General features: G+C 39.5%; 2 protein-coding genes across 7 annotated transcripts in view; one reads left to right on the top strand and one right to left on the bottom strand.

Annotated features, from left to right (window-relative positions):
• The first annotated feature begins 37 nt into the window (after positions 1 to 37).
• On the top strand, positions 38 to 2,151 carry LOC134796602 (PHD finger-like domain-containing protein 5A). The gene is made up of 3 exons (XM_063768773.1): positions 38 to 191; positions 272 to 462; positions 985 to 2,151. Exons 1-3 carry the CDS (start codon positions 140 to 142, stop codon positions 1,072 to 1,074), a joined length of 333 nt encoding a protein of 110 aa, XP_063624843.1. The 5' UTR covers positions 38 to 139; the 3' UTR covers positions 1,075 to 2,151.
• An 824-nt stretch (positions 2,152 to 2,975) lies between these two features.
• LOC134796285 (kinesin-like protein KIF12) overlaps positions 2,976 to 17,390 on the bottom strand; it is a 62,860-nt gene continuing 48,445 nt past the window's right edge. For 3 of the 6 annotated variants that reach the window (XM_063768346.1, XM_063768347.1, XM_063768348.1), the window contains 8 exons: positions 15,696 to 15,836; positions 15,135 to 15,276; positions 14,155 to 14,391; positions 13,492 to 13,607; positions 13,114 to 13,218; positions 10,295 to 10,409; positions 5,237 to 5,459; positions 2,976 to 3,191 (listed from right to left, as the gene is read on the bottom strand). In XM_063768346.1, coding sequence (XP_063624416.1) covers positions 3,053 to 3,191; positions 5,237 to 5,459; positions 10,295 to 10,409; positions 13,114 to 13,218; positions 13,492 to 13,607; positions 14,155 to 14,391; positions 15,135 to 15,276; positions 15,696 to 15,836 — 1,218 coding nt within the window. In that variant the 3' untranslated portion in view covers positions 2,976 to 3,052. Of the gene's footprint in view, positions 3,192 to 4,039; positions 4,070 to 5,228; positions 5,460 to 10,294; positions 10,410 to 13,113; positions 13,219 to 13,491; positions 13,608 to 14,154; positions 14,392 to 15,134; positions 15,277 to 15,695; positions 15,837 to 17,390 lie in introns of all 6 variants that reach the window. The other 3 variants (XM_063768349.1, XM_063768351.1, XM_063768350.1) reach the window with 3 other exon arrangements.

Below are 17,390 nucleotides of genomic sequence, written 5' to 3'. Positions count from 1 at the left end.
CTACTCCAAGCGTGCTCGCAGTAGTTTTTCGAAAAAACTTCTAAACTGAAACGTCATCGACGTCAAATTCGGCGTCTCCCTAAAGAGGTTATAGTAGTGTTATTTTGTGCTTATTTTAATAAAATATAAGGCAGAAAATATGGCTAAGCATCATCCAGATTTAATTTTCTGCAGGAAACAGCCCGGTGTCGGTAAGTATGAATAATTCCATTGGAAATGTGTCTACCTTCACAACAATAGAATCATACAGCGTTTCACTTTGTTTTCTCAGCTATAGGCCGATTGTGTGAGAAATGCGACGGTAAATGCGTGATATGCGACTCGTACGTGCGGCCGTGCACGCTGGTGCGCATCTGCGACGAGTGCAACTACGGCTCGTACCAGGGACGATGCGTTATCTGCGGCGGGCCCGGCGTGTCTGACGCGTATTACTGCAAAGAATGCACTATCCAGGAAAAAGATGTAAGTAGCTCATACTTAACAATACTTACTGGTAACTAAACCCTCTGAATGACTAAGCAAGTTGACAGGGATGTAAAGTCCACTTTTAAGGGCACCTTGCCCTAATTTAAGGTTTTGTAAAAAAAACTTATGAGGCAAATGGAGGCAGGGACATGCAGGATGCTGTAACAGATTGAGCCATAAAGATTGCATAGTACAATACATTTCTAAAACAGGGCTATTGCTTAATTTTATTGCTTTGCATGACTTATTCCTTCAGCGGGACATGTCTATTTGGAATTTTATTTAATTAATTAACAGAAAGTTAAAATTCCACTAACTCGCAAATAATGTAGGTCACCTACAATAAAATAAACCGAACTTATAAGAACACCTCTAGTGAGATTATTATATTTTTACATTGTCACAGTCAAGTTTTAGAAATGTTAAATCAGTGAATGTTGGGTAAATTGCTGTAATATCATTGCCTTATTTTACTTTAGTTTCCACTGCATGTCTTGATATTTTATGTTTACTTTTCAGAGAGACGGGTGTCCAAAGATTGTGAACCTGGGAAGCTCAAAGACTGATCTGTTCTATGAGAGAAAGAAGTATGGCTTCAGAAGACACTAGTAGTAGCTGTGATGTTAGGCTATTTGTTGTATTATTAAATGTGTGACTTGGACTTTAAAGATGGATTTAACTTAGGGTGGTATTCCACCTGTCCAATCTCATTGCATCTCACTCTCTCATTAAGTAAAAATGTGAGACGCAATACACATTGGACAAATAAATTAAACAGGTGACAAACCACCCATAGGGCCACATGAAAAATTACTAATGGTTTGGACATTGGTAATTTTTCTTCAATTTAAGGTTCATGGTACTCTGGTAAAATGTTTACCAATCTGCTGATGGCGGTTGATGAGGGGGATTTTATTTATATATCATGACCTAAATACCTAAGTGCAAATTTTGTTTAAAAATAAGACTACTTTCCTGACACTAATGTATATCTTAATTTATAAAAATATTTGGTCATAACTTCCTCAGTGAATATATTGAACAAAATATTTCTATTTGAAATTTAGTTGCCTACAAAAAACCGTTGCTACTTACTGTTCCATGAAGTGTTTTTTCCATAAAATCTGCTGGTACAAAAAAAAAGTTGTTGGTTTGTAAGATCAGTCCACAGACAAAACATCCTCCAGACTTAGCATAGTCGCGCTACCCCCTCTGCCACGCATACGGTAATTTACTCCATGTTCGAGTCGAAAGTGTATTTGTGTGACGTCCGTGTCTTTGAACGGACCAATCACGGCACGGGACTTCGCTCACCTCGTCCCGCGCACCCCCGCATTTTTGCCATCATCGGTTGCATGAAATAATTGCTCTAAACTCGGTCTAGACTCTAGAGGATTCTTAGTCTATGGATCAGTCAAACCAAAATATTTGTAAATAAAAACTCCAATGTAATTTTGGTTTTATTAAGCGTTTATTTACAATACATACCATTTCCATCTATTCAGGAAATAAAAACATTAAAAAATTAATGACAAACCTCATTTTGTATTGTATTTATTTTATTTATACCTACATCTACAAATTATATGGAGGGCTTAGTGAAAACTAAGTCCTATACTAAAACTACAAGGAAACACTTTATTGTCAAGTATAATATTTACCTACTACTAAAAACTAGTATTATTATGTTGAATAGTGTCTTTACACAAATATATACACTATACAATCAACTGCACAAGTAATAAAACAGGATTAAACCTTTATAAGGCAGAGGCAATATATTTCCTGTAGCAATTTTGAACATTTTTTTTTTAGTCAAGTCGTTAAAATTTTGCACCTAATTGCCTTATAAAGGGTTAAGTTGCCTAATATATCTCACATTACAATTTTAACTTAGGGTACTTTGCAGTGTATACCACTTCAGGTTACATTACAGCTCAGAGAAGTCACCTTTCACAGCACTATAGGGTCATTGCGCCAGTTCACTCTCCAGTGCCTCTTTCCGTTCACTTGGCGTAGTTGCCACAAAGAATTGTGTATAATTTTAATATATACCTATATATTGATATTATATTATATATTTCGACGACCGGTCTGGCCTAGTGGGTAGTGAGCCTGCCTGTGAAGCCGATGGTCCTGGGTTCGAATCCCAGTAAGGGCATTTATTTGTGTGATGACATAGATATTTGTTCCTGAGTAATGGTTGTTTTCTATGTATTTAAGTATTTATATATTACATATATCGTTGTCTGAGTACCCGCAACACAAGCCTTCTTGAGCTTACTGTGGGACTTAGTCAATCTGTGTAAGAATGTCCTATATACATATATAATATAAAAAAAAAATACCCAATTCTTGAAATTATACACAATTCTTTGTGGCAACTACGCCAAGTGGACGGAAACAGCAGGCACTGGACGGTGAACTGACGCAATTACCCTATAGTGAGTGAAGCTAATACCTATTAGGTAAACTTTTCGGCTTAGACTGGTGGAGTGGAAAAACGTTCATCAGATATGAGCTCAACTTCACTTCAATACCTCATTTCTTGCGACCTCTGTAACTGTAACCTACGTGGCAGTAAATTCTAGCTGCCTCTACTGCCGGCGCTGGCGACGCTATTGGTGGACGACCCAGCGGGATTAGTCCAGATGTTAGGCTGATCCGATGACCCCATGTCAGAATACGCTGGGCGCGCGGGTATGATCGGTGAACGAATGCATACGCTGAAAAGAGTGTAACAGTTAATTTGACCAATTTGTACCTATATTAAGGTCTTGGTGCTTCGATGAATAAGGGCGTCAAAAGTGATTATGTAATCGTAATCTGGCCATTTGCGTTAATAAAAAGGCGCGAAATTCAAGCATTATTGACGCGGAAGGTAGACAGAATCAAATAGGTAACGTAAGTAAAGTTAAGTTTAAAGCTAGATAGCGGTGCCGTCATATAGCGGCCGTCCCCATACAAAATAATAAGGCTAATTATGGATGTCGTAGAGTATTTTGTATGGAGACGGCCGCTATACGACGGCACCGCTATCCTAGGAAAACCGATCTTCAGCGTAGTCGCACTTTACATGTTTTGAATTTGCCGCCTTTTTAATAACGGAGGTAGTTAGCCAGAGTAAATTAATGCATTATTTTAAGAGTAATGAAATTAAATTACCTACTCTAAATTGATCTAGTTTTCACACGTGATAAGAGAATGTGCTTGAAAAAATATTAGACGTTTATAACATGTTATTAAGTAGTTTATTTGATATTTTATGCTTTAAATAGGTAATTTTAACCATGCATTTAAGTTAATAGTTTTTAGATATCATTTTTAGAGTCATCAAAGGTCATAGCCGTCAGCATATTTTTCGCTGCCGAAGTAATAAACCCCAAAATCGTGGGCATTGGTTGTCGGACAATAAGCCCGCTCCACACTCGTGCGCGAATCGCGACGCGAAGCCGCGAACTCGAGTGTAGAGCGGGCCTTATGCTGACGGCTTTGCCGATTGCTGACTAAGAATAAGAGGTTAATTTTGTTAAATCTTTGTGCTAGACATGCACAGGCAAGTCTTACGACTAACCTGTCGGGGTATCAGCTTCCGAATATAGTCCTACGAACATTTATAAATGATTACAATGGTATATTAAGTTCAGATATTGTAGGACACATTTTATCCGAGTAGGCAAATAAATAACCTCACTGATTTTGGCAGATCCTCAAGTTTGCTATGTCGTTACGTAGAAATCTTCTGTGGCAGTCGACTAAACTATAGACTTAAGGTAAGGTGCAGGGGGACCATTTCGACTGCGGGTTAATTTCAACTAATCGAAATATCTTCCATATTTTACATTATTAACTATAGAGTGCCATATATGTCCAGATAGCGAAAAAGATGTGTTGTGTGGGACTCTATAGTTAATAATGTAAAACATATATAGATATAGTTGGTCAAGCAGATCTTGTCAGTAGAAAAAGGAGGTAAATTTGAAAAATGTAGGCGCGAAGGGATATCGTCTCATAGAAAATTTGAATTTCGCGCCTTTTTTCACTGACAAGATCTGCTTGACCATCTATATTTCGATTAGTTGAAATTATCCCGCAGTCGAAATTGTCCCCCTGCACCTTACATGAAATGATGAAACTTACCGACCAAGTGATTGATAGCAACAGCCTACTCCTTGGCCATACATTGGAAGCAGCTCTTTCGATCTTTTCTGTAGAACCCCCTTATTAACCTTTTGGACGCCAATGACCGATATAGCTGCACCGCAGGTTCAACACCAAAGACTGATTAATCGTTCACAGACCACAGAGCAACATAGACCTACGTGCATATGCATAAAGTTCAATTTCAGTTTTGACATTTTGGTGACGTGGCGTTCGCGTGACAGCTTTTGTGTTTGACACGGCGTCGAAAAGGTTAAAGGTAGCAATAACGGTATCGTGTATTGTATTGTATTGTGTACTTTCCGTTTCCGTGATTCACTCGTCCATGGCCCCGACGGAAGACCAGCGTTGGCCCATCAAGGCTAACACCATGCTGAGTCGGGACCATTTCGTGGCTATATTTACTTGTTCTGTTATGTAATGATATGTGTTGTAATGTTAAGTGTAAATTTTATTTTTGTTCCTCTGTTTCTTTTTTTTCTTTTTCTCTTTTGTCTGTTACCTATGTTTTATGCCACGAATAAACTATTTCTATTTCTATTTCTATCGGGCTTTTGTTAAAGTCTACTACCTTCTAAAGACAAAAACACACCAATACATACAAACTTACGAGTTGACATCCTCCAGTTTCTTCAACAGCCGCTCGTTCTCCCTGCTCAGCAACTCCTGGTCTCTCAGCAGCTGGTCCCTGATGCCGAACAGCTCTTGGTTCTCGGTCCTCAAGGCGGAGTTTTCGTCCATGTGGAGCTGGACGAGCTCGACTAGCTCTGGTTGAGGAAGCTGGTAGAGCTTGTTGGCTTCGAGTGTTGGAGGGGTGTCGCGTGGACGTTGGTCTGGGAATAGTCATTAATTAATTATATATAAGTTTAGGTAGGTACTACAAGCCAAGCCACATATTACACATACACGTTACATACATACACATACATATTACATATTACATTAGTACAACTACAAGGCAAGCCATTTTCTACTGAAGCGGCGCGAAGAATTTTATTCCCGTAGAAAATATGAATTCCGCGCCTTTTTCTACTGACAAAGTGGGTTTGTCAGAGTAGACGTTTAAAATGAAAAAAAAAAAAGAACTAAAATGGGATAGTCTGACCAAGCCTAACTTAACTCTGTATGGCATTGCAATAACACAGTGCAGAAAAGTCATCATTAATTTCTATGAAAATATGTTTATATATAATGACATTCTCTCATTTTTAAACGACTTCCAAATCTCTAAAGGAGGAGGTTATCATCTCGATTGTATGTTTTTTAACCGACTTCAATTTCATAGAAGGAGGAGGTTCTGTATTCGGTTGTGGCTATTTCTTTTATTTTATTTTTCTATGTACGTTCACCGATTACTCTGACATCCGTAGTCCGATTCGAGTAATTCTTTTTTTGTTTGAAAGGAGCTATTACCTCTGAGTTAGTCCCATACTAATTTGGTTCTGTTCTGATGATGGGATCCATGAGGAATTGAGGAAACTCCTCAATTTTTAAAGGCACATGCATGGGGATTTGGGCGTTTTCTTAAGCAACTCTAGCATTTTCTCCCGAAAACCACCAATTTGATGAAGTAGACCTGATGATGACGATTGTTTTGATGATAATGATGATGATTTTTTTAAATGTAGTATGTTCAGCGATTACTCCGGCACCTGTGATCCGATTTGAGTAATTCTTTTTTTGTTTGGAAGAAGTTACCTTCAAGGTGTTTCCGTATTATTTTTGGTTCTGGTCTGATGATGGAATCCAAGAGGAATTGAGGGAACTCCTCAATTTTTAAAGGCACGTGTAAAGTGATTTCGGGGTTTTCTAAAGTAACTCGAGCATTTGCTTCCGAACACCACCAATTTGATCTACTGCAACTGCCTTACCATGAGTGGCACTACCCCCGATCAGTAGCCTTACCACGAGTTTCACATTGACATATTCGCTAACGTCTTCGTAACTTACTTTCTATGCATCTCGCTCACACTAATGTTAGTACGAGCGAGATGCATAGGAAGTAAGTTAATTACACACACGCTAGCGAATATATCAATGTCAAACTCGTGGTAAGCTGGTAAGGCTACTGATCGGGGGTTAGGGTTAGGAGTTAAGGGGTCAGGGATTAAGGGGTCGGGGGATGGCGGTTGAAGGGTTGCTGTTCCAGGGTCGAGGGGTTCCTGGATCAGGGGTTGATGCGCTGTGAGGTTGAGTGATCGAGGGTTGAGGGATTGGGTCAGTGGCGGGGCGGAGGATGGATTTAGTTGACAGGAATTATAATTTCCCAGACGGACTCAAGAAAATTCCTGATTACATATTTACTAAAGTAATAGGTACACGAATTTAGTGTTAAACATGATCTTGTTTTTCATTCATGCGTCGCGCTCTTAACAATGCGTTAAAACTAAAAATGGTAAAATAAAAACTTTTTACAAAAAAAATAAAACCGACTTCAAAAAGGATGAAATAAAATATTATCCGGACTTTTACTTAGACTTAAAAAATATTTTTATTATTAATATTAAAATATTTTTAAGTCTATTCGTTACCAACTGATATGTTTGAAGTATGATTTTTATATTAATAATAAAAATATTTTTTAAGTCTAAGTAAAAGTCCGAATAATATTTTATTTCATCCTTTTTGAAGTCGGTTTTTTTTTTTGTAAAAAGTTTTTTTACTTTTTTTGTTCTGTTCGAGTCGGTGGTCCGTGCAAAGTTGGCTTAAGAGCGCTCTTACAAGAAAAGTCGAAATAACGCAAAATTGATGATACTAGTCGACGAAATTCAGGACTTTGTGCTCATTATTAGAAACAATGAGTACTTGTTCCAGTAAAAGCGTCTTCTTATCTTTTTAAATATCGTTGTAAATATTAGAAAAAGGACTTATTAAATTAGTAATGATTTTTTTTCTGATGGTCGTTTCCGAAAAACCCCGTGAAGCACTGAATGGCAAGCTCTTATTTGGAAATGTTGAGAAGTTTACTCTGCTAAACCTGGCTATTTTGTATTACTAATACCCTGTACTTTAGGCATATCAAACGATATTTTTCCTACACACCTTTGAGAAAGAGAAAATCAAAGTAAAACGAACTCAATTTTCTCTCCGAAACAAGTGTCAATTCCTACGAAAATCTACTTAATATCGAAGTCATTTTCATACTCAAGCAATCTGCAACGTTTGCTTATACTGTTGGTATACATTAGTGTTTATGAAATTCTACTATAATTTTTTGGCAATTTTTTGAAAACTACTCTATATTACCGATGACGCGCGCTGCGCCAGCTCAGTGCCGCGGCAGAGCTTGTAGAGGCAGGACGTGTGTCGGTCGGCTCCGCACATTTTCAACGGCGACAACGAGATTTTTTATCATTGTGTGCGGCGGGCGCCGTGTAAAACGCTATACTGTGTGCGTGCAAACCGCAACGAGAGACTTTGATCCTAGCACTGTTTTTATAGTATTATAATTTATAATGGTACAGTTTAATAAACTACCGGACAGGATTAAAAATATTTGAAACGACCTGACATTCTATATGTATTAATTTTGACTCAAGATAGTACTCAGGGTCTGATGATGGAGCCGGAAGGTGGTCACCGGTACCAATCAACCATGCAACTAAACCACTTCGTGTTTAGGCTCGTTTTATTCATCTCAACAAGATTTTTGACACAAGATAGTACTCATGGTCTGATGATGGAGCCGGAAGGTGGTCACCGGTACCAATCAACCATGCAACTAAACCACTTCGTGTTTGGGCTCGTTTGATTCGTCTCAACAAGATCTTTGACACAAGATAGTACTCAGGGTCTGATGATGGAGCCGGAAGGTGGTCACCGGTACCAATCAACCATGCAACTAAACCACTTCGTGTTTAGGCTCGTTTTATTCATCTCAACAAGATCTTTGACACAAGATAGTACTCAGGGTCTGATGATGGAGCCGGAAGGTGGTCACCGGTACCAATCAACCATGCAACTAAACCACTTCGTGTTTGGGCTCGTTTGATTCGTCTCAACAAGATCTTTGACACAAGATAGTACTCAGGGTCTGATGATGGAGCCGGAAAGTGGTCACCGGTACCAATCAACCATGCAACTAAACCACTTCGTGCTTGGGCTCGTTCGATTCGTCGCAATAAGATCTTTGACAAAAGTTAGTACTCAGAGTCTGATGATGGAGCTGGACTGTGGCCACGGGTACCAGTCTACCATGTAACTGAACCACTTCGTGTTTGGGCTCGTTTGATTCGTCGCAACAAGATCTTTGACACAAGATACTACTCAGGGTCTGATGATGGAGCTCGAAGGTGGCGACGGGTACCAGTCTATCACGTAACTGAACCACTTCGTGTTTGGGCTACGTGTTTGGGCTTCGTGTTTGGGCATCGTGTTTGGGCTTCGTGTTTGGTGTATCACCTAGTGTCAAAGATCTTGTTGAGACGAATCAAACGAGCCTAAACACGATGTGGTTTAGTTGCATGGTTGATTGGTAATGGTGACCACCTTCCAGCTCCATCATCAGACCCTGAGTACTGTCTGGTGTCAAAGATCTTGTTGAGACGAATCAAACGAGCCCAAACACGAAGTTGTTTAGTTACACGATAGACTGGTACCCGTGGCCACCTTCCAGCTCCATCATCAGACCCTGTGTATCTTCAGTGTCAAAGATCTTGTTGAGACGAATCAAACGAGCCCAAACACGAAGTGGTTTAGTTACATGATAGACTGGTACCCGTGGCCACCTTCCAGCTCCATCATCAGACCCTGTGTATCTTCAGTGTCAAAGATCTTGTTGAGACGAATCAAACGAGCCTAATCATGTTACTACATGGTTGATTGGTATCCGTGACCACCTTAATCATCATCATTATCATCAGATCCTCAATACTAGTTCGTTTTTAAACCCTCGTTGATACAAACTTTACAACCTATAGGTACCAAATGCTATGACGAAACATGTAAATAAGCGAGTACCTATAATTTATTTCGAGTAATACTTATACCTTCATAAGTACGAGTATGGGGCTATTCATAAATTACGTCGTTTCAAATGGAAGGAGGGGGGGGGGGGGGGGTATGGACATCGGAAGATGGTAGTATGACGTAGGAGGAAACAGAGTCATTCAAAGCATGATTTTTGGATGATTTGAGGGGTGGGGGGGTCAAAAATCGTCAAAAATAGATGAAAAATTAATTTATGAACACTGCACACACTTACATTTGCACTGCATTTAGTATTTTCGTACTTACCAAATAACAGTTTTAGGACTTTAAAAGTTAAGCACAGTTAGTGTTGTTATGGTTGATTTCAATATGCTTCGCGAAGGATCAAGAATGTTTAATCCATCATTGTAGTGCGAGTGTGGTAGAAGGGATCGGCATACTGAGCTCGCACGGCCTGCCGCAGCGCGTAAAATACCTAAACTCGCTCAACGCCGAAATGTAATAGCGCTCTTAATAGACTCTATTATGTATAAGACTAGAACTTATAGTGTATTAAAGTCTGCAATTATTCCTTATGTCAATGGATAATTTCTACTTAAAAATTAGCAGGGACTATAAACTCAGTTTCGGTCTTTCGAGCCGTATTTTGTGCACAAACAGCAATATAAACCTTATTACATGAGGCATCATAATGTCCACCGATGGACAGTAAGAGTGTGGGCGATGTGATGGTACTTACTGTAATCCACATTGTAATCTGAATGAACGTGTAGCGCAGTTCTGAGGTGGTGGTTTTCTGCTTGGAGAGCTTCCACCTCTCGCTTTAGACTCAGTATGAGTGCATCTCTTGCGTCCTGCAATCAATAGTTGAATATGTGCAATTCATGATTAGTTATTAACCTTTTGGACGCCAATGACCGATATATCCGCACCGGAGGTTCAACGCCAAATACTGATTAATCGGTCACAGACCACAGAGCAACATAGACCTACGTGCATATGCATAAAGTTCAATTTCAGTTTTGTCACTTCGGTGACGTGGCATCCGCGTGACGGCTTTTGTGTTTGACACGGCGTCGAAAAGGTTAAAGATGCGAACAAATTCTGTAAATTATTGTAGCTATAAAGACATGAAGAGACACAATTGACAGAGGATTGCCAAACTTAGCCTTTGGCGACCTAATTTCCTACTGTGTTACCTATGGTTTTAGATATGTACAGTCAACAACAGAGCTATGAATACAGGCAAAGTGTCAAAAATATGTATACAGTACTTTATTGCCTGCAGGGTTGGGCAGTATTTCAATTACATGTATTTGAAATACGTATTTGAAATACATTTTTGTATTTTGTATTTGTATTTCAAATACTACCTGGAAAAGTATTTTGTATTTGGTATTTCAAATACTGCACTCACATGTATTTTGTATTTTGTATTTCAAATACTTCAAGCATCAAAATACATTTCTACAAAATACATTTAATTAAATTCTATAATCCTAAAATGGAACGTTTATTTAAATATAATGTACGACTTGTACGAGGGCAAATACAATGCGCGAGCTATTCTGCGCGGAACTTTTCGTCAACAGCCAGGGTATAGGGTCATTGCAGTAGTTTCCGTCCATGCTCTAGTTTTAGACTACTTGACGGATTAGCAAATAATATATTTCATTTTTAATTTACTACTTGCGAAATATAATTTTGATATCATCATCATCATCATCAGCCTGCTCTCGTCCACTGCTGGACATAGGCCTCTCCTATTGCACGCCATTGAGCACGATTTGCGGCAACTCTGGACCAGCTCTTGCCAGCCGCCTTGCGAAGGTCATCGCTCCATCTAGTCAGAGGGCGTCCTACGCTACGTTTGCCGATGCGCGGTCTCCACTCGAGAACTCGTCTACCCCAACGGTTATCGGTTCTACGGCTAATATGACCGGCCCACTGCCACTTCAGCTTGCTAATCCGGTGCGCTATGTCGACGACTTTAGTTCTCTGACGGATAACTTCATTTCGAATACGATCCCTCAGAGAGACTCCGAGCATAGCCCTTTCCATAGCTCGCTGAGCGACTTTGAATTTATGGACCAGTCCTGGTCTGGTCCATAATTTTGATATGTAGACAGATATATATATTGTTTCGACATTAAGGATTGAAATCAGTCCAAATTTGTGCAGCAATGTAGGTTTATATTCAAATTTCGTCAAGTGGACGAAAACTAGCGCAATGACCCTATAAGTTTTTAGGAAAGGATATTCATTAAAAAAACTAAATGATTAAACAAAAAAATTGAAAGGTATTTTGTATTTTGTATTTGAAATACATTATTTTAAACACTGTAATTTGTATTTTGTATTTCAAATACCCGTCACCAAAGTAATTTGTATTTGGTATTTCAAATACTTTTAAAAATGTATTTTGTAATTTATATTTGAAATACGTGGAAGCCAGTATTTTGCCCAACCCTGATTGCCTGTACATTAAGGTCGTGTATACATATTTTTGGCACTTTGCCTGTATTCATAGCTCTGTTGTTGACCGTACCTACAGCGATTTACAGTTGCGGCTGCGATTTACTGCAGCGGTAATGTTATGAGAGTAAAAGTACCTACCGTATTTAATAGTATATTTTAATTAGTATTATGTCTCTTTACATTTTTGTTGTTCCATATTAGGTACTAGGTACATATACTATTCTTGAATAACTTATATACAGTGGAACCTGGATAATTGCAATCTCAAGGGACCGGCCATTTTTTGTCAATTAACCAGGTTTTTCATTTAAGCAGGTCGTGTCAATTAACGAGGTTCAAAAAATCGTTGTGTCAATTATAGAGGTTTTCATTAATAGAGGTTGCGTTCTGACAAATTTCTTTTATGGAGGTGCAAATAACCATTGAAAGTAGATTTACACGCTTACGTTCTGGGTTTCTGGTCTATATATAGCTTCTGTTTATACTTGCACTTTTACACTACATTAATTACTACTTTAGTTTCTTATTACTCATTTGGGTTTTAAAAAATCCCTTGAATTCTAGAAGAAAGTTTTATTAGAATGTAAAAAGCATACTTTGTTTTTGATTTAATCGAAACTATTTCACCTACTACAGGCTGTGATAGATACCCAATAAATAAATTGAATTCTGGATGAAGATATAAATAAAATGATCATTGCTATTAAAATATTGTTTCTGCTGTCTACAACTACATTATTTCAATTACAGAGGTAATAAGTAAGACTCGATTCAATAATAGAGGTAAAAAGAAGAGCAAAAATAACGGATTTTTTTTAGCACAGTGTCAATTATAGAGGTCTTAGTTGCGATGTGGTCAATTACAGAGGCAAAATTACGAAAAGCCCTAAAATCTAAATTGCAATTATAGAGGTTCCAAATTTTCAATTATAGAGGCCTTTTGGTCTCAAGGGACCGGGACCGGACTTTTGGTTGCAATTATTGAGGTTTTCCATTTATCCAGGTGCCAATTAAACAGGTTTCACTGTAGTGTGCAAAACCTTGAATTGAGTATTGATTTGTCATAGACGAAGTTCTTACCATTTTGACGATAGGCTTGGATTTGATCTTCTTAGCTCGGGCTGCATATCGTAAAGTGTTGATCGTTTCGCTTATGTTCGATCTCGAAGGGGCTATACACGCTATCTGTGATAAAAATAATTTTCACATATGATCACTTGACGAAAATACATACAATTAATTTTAACAGGAAAATCATGAGAATTTGAGAAATCGGTATAGGTACAATAAGGTTGAAACAGCTAAAAGTAATTGTTGAAAAATTTATTACTCACTCTATAGGTATGATCTTTTTTTACAACAGCTTTAATTAACTCTATTAAACTCAGGGTTCATAAGGCAGGCCAGGCAGTGCCCTTTGTCTTGTCCTGGCCAGAATGCCTTAAAGGTTTATCTTACCATTAGAGTAACACCATTGCCCGCTAGACTGTCAGCTAACAGTTTCGTCAGCTTGCTGTCCCGGTACGGTATGTGACCTCTCTTCCTACCGTCGCTTAGTTGAGATATGCAGTATCCTGAAAGATTGAGTACTTAGTTAACACATTCACTGACCCCGACGCACATGTGTCTGTAAGTTTGTATGTAAGTTTGTTCCTAGGCCACGCCCCCTGTCAGTGAATGCGTTAAAAGATACGGTTATGCTGGCGTCAGAATGAAGATCATAGAAGTTTATTACCATCTCTATTTCCCGCCAAAGTCGGGAATACCCTAAGTCCCATTAAGCTACGGCTATGGCGGCGTCAGAATGAAGAGCATAGAAGAATTTTATCACTATCTCTATTTCACGCCAAAGTTGGGAATACCCTAATTCCCTTAGGAAGGTGACAATCATATAGGTATATCATAAAAGTGCCTATATGTCAAATCTATGAGATTTTAATTAAGGGTAAATTTGCTTAATCTTATAGCCCATACACTCACCTGTTCTAAATGCCCTTTATAAGTCTTGGCCTTGGTTTTAGGGACATCCGATACATTGTGGTTTCTGACCGAGGTTATGGATGTGATGGGATAAGATAACACTTTCATGTAAGGAAAAGAAACACCATTACACGCACTCACCTAAAACCATAAGACTCCTATTAATATTATTGGCCTCCTCCAACGTCTTTCCCGTGCTTTGCGTCTTCTTGGTCATCTCGCTGCCTGCCAAGTCCACGAAGTTGATCTTGCCGTGGGTGGAACAAGTGACGTCGCCATCGGTACGCAAGTCTCTTCGCACCCGTACGCAGAGCAGCGTGTGCGAGCGGGATGAATGGCTGTTCATCGCGTGCGAGCCTACTGCGCGGTTACGCATGCCTGAGGAAAATGTTGAATTAAAGTCAGTCAACTGCAGAGATACGCGAGTCCTGAAGTGATAGCCTAGGCCTGCCTTCTCTTAACCTCACTACCTTTAGGTAAGTATATATGGGGTTATTTTCCACCACAACCTCTCCAGTGACCATCAAGGGCCACGTGGCCCGTCGACATCCCCTGCGCAGGCGGTCCAACTTTCCCATACACCGGACAAATGCCAAAGTTTATTTCTCAAAAGCTAGTGCCTGAGCTAATTCTTGGAATTCGGTTGCCTAGTTGAATATAGACTCTCAAAGTTAGCCGTGGTAACAGGACATGCTGAATTGACATAATAGGGGTCAGACGAGAGTCAGGAGGTCAAACCCAAAGTCCTGTCAGCAGAGAGGGACTTTTGTGAAGCACACACGCCCCGACTGGCATCTGCTCATTTCCGATTAACCTAATCTAGGTGCATATAGATAGCCGGTCAAACCGGTCAAATATATATATTATGTCAGTATAAAAAGGCGCGAAAATCACATTCTCTATGGGACGATAACCCTTTTTAACGCCGCTCTTTTCTACTGACGGAATGGCTTGACAGACTTTATTTACATACAAATCTTTAACTTGAGCTTACGGAAGCGTCCAGTTTTGAGGATTTCCCCCCGTTCAATTTCGTGATATTTGCCGAAACCCCCTCTCTCCCCCACCCCACATGAGATTCTGCTTGACCCCCTTCTTCCCTAATTCCCTTACGTAATTACCTTCCTCCAGCACAGCGAAGAGATCGTCTAGCTCTTCGCAGTCGACAGTGAACAGGTTCTCCACGTAGAACCCTCTGCTCTCCTTCGACCAGCGCACTTGCAGCGGCTTGCGAGCGGTGCCTGGGTTCAGCAGGTCTATCACCTGAATATTAATATTAGTTAACATTTGTGTCCCATTTAGGGCTGATTTAGACGGCGCGCGAACGCGCATGCTATTTTAGTTACATTGCGGACCATTGGGGTTACATCATACTCAACCGATCGATCAAATAACGCAATGTAAATGTAATGAAACTCGCATGCGAGTTCTCGCATCATCTAAATGAGCCCTTTGGCTTCATGCAAATAGAGATAATTTGGTGAAACTCCCAAATTGGTTTAGGTTAGGCTACGTTCCCAAAACAACAATCAACGTCCTATGTAATATCAAGAATGTTATGTGAGGGCAGCATGACATGATGGTCTTCATTATAGCGCCTAAACCACTACCATTTACTAGGTACATATAGGTACGTACTGCGTAATACTTTATGCCAAAACTTTTTGGCCTGCAGAACTGACCTTTTCATTGTAGATCTCAAGGAAGCTGGCTTTGAGAATGAAGTGGCACTCAGGACGGTCCTGTATCAGCTGAAACAGGTACACGAAAGACCGCACCACCAGCCCGTGTTCTTTGGAGAATGGGCTTGCTCCCCTTTCCACCTGTAGGCGAAAATGATATTTATACCCTGCTGCTTAAAGGCCACGATTCGTAAGCTCTTTGTGACCTATATTAATTGAAATCACTCTTTTATTATGAATTTATGAAACACAGGGTGGATGCATGCTGTATGAGGCTGTAAAAGAGCCCCCTGGTTATTGCGCGAAGTATACCTAAAAGTAGGAGTTTAAGTTTCCAAAATAGGCTATTAGATGGCAGATTCTACAACGCACAAAGTGTGTGCGTGTGCTCAATTAACTGTAGAGGGCAGCACATGTTTATATGCGTTAAATTTTTCGATTGGCAGACCCTCCAAAACACACAGTATCTATACACATAAAGATTGAACAAAATGCCGCAATAGTATGAAAATGTATATTTTTTAAATCAATTTTAAAACCTTTACCTATCTACATAACTAACTATTTTGGCTCAGCGATCCAAAGAGAATCTTGGCCTCCGAAACGAGAGCGTGTCACCTGTCCCGATCCTATCCTATCTACATAGGTAATACATAATGGTACACACAATTTAACTGAAGTAAAATTTACGTGATGAATGAAAAAAGTTAAAATCTACATATAAGTTGGTGTAAGGTCCATAATAAAGGGTCATTAGTTGGAATGGAATATATATTTTTAGAAGCTTTACTTACTCGTTAACTGTCTGTCGCTAAGCGGCCCGCTCGTTACGAGTTATCGCAACATGAATAATTGTTCTTTTGCCTGTTCATTAATTGGTTAGATAGGAACCTGACGATTAATGTGTACCTGTACCTACTCAGCTGCAAATGCAGGAACACTTCCCTTAGGTATGTGGCTTTCACACGAACCTTGTACGCATAATTGATGAGTGATGTCTCTGAGGGATTTTCATTGAACCCCGCTCACCTAACAACTTTTGCTGCTGACTGTATTTAGGCAAGATCCATTATTATTTATATTAATGGATATAACTGTCGGTGGATGAGAAATCTAATATCAAACAAGCTTTATTAGATACATTCCACCGTTAACGTTCCTCGTTCATTTTACATAGTTTACCTTAACTTTACTGCTGTATTTAATGTTGCAATAAAATTAACTTAACGCCGGTATTAAAGAACAGTTAGCTTGAGAAAATTACTTTAGTACTTTCTACAAGGTACAAGTGTGCAAAGTAACCTGTTTTTATAAGGATCCTTATAAGGGTCGACTGGGTTCGCAATAAAGTCGGAGACGACCCTATTAACAATCGGAATGTTATTTCTAAAGACTTAAAAAAGCGCTGGTGGCCTAGCGGTAAGAGCGTGCGACTTTCAATCTGGAGGTCGCGGGTTCAAACCCCGGCTCGTACCAATGAGTTTTCCGGAACTTATGTACGAAATATCATTTGATATTTGCCAGTCGTTTTTCGGTGAAGGAAAACATCGTGAGGGAACCGGACTAATCCCAATAAGGCCTAGTTTATCCTCTGGGTTGGAAGGTCAGATGGCAGTCGCTTTCATAAAACGCCAATTCTCGGGATTAGTTGTCAAGCGGACCCCAGGCTCCCATGAGCCGAGGCAAAATGCCGGG

The sequence above is a fragment of the Cydia splendana genome, chromosome 13 (genome assembly GCF_910591565.1).
Source record: "Cydia splendana chromosome 13, ilCydSple1.2, whole genome shotgun sequence".
Taxonomy (NCBI): domain Eukaryota; kingdom Metazoa; phylum Arthropoda; class Insecta; order Lepidoptera; family Tortricidae; genus Cydia; species Cydia splendana.
The sequence above is the reverse complement of the archived record's forward strand: the minus strand, read 5'-3'. Positions and strand labels throughout refer to the sequence as shown.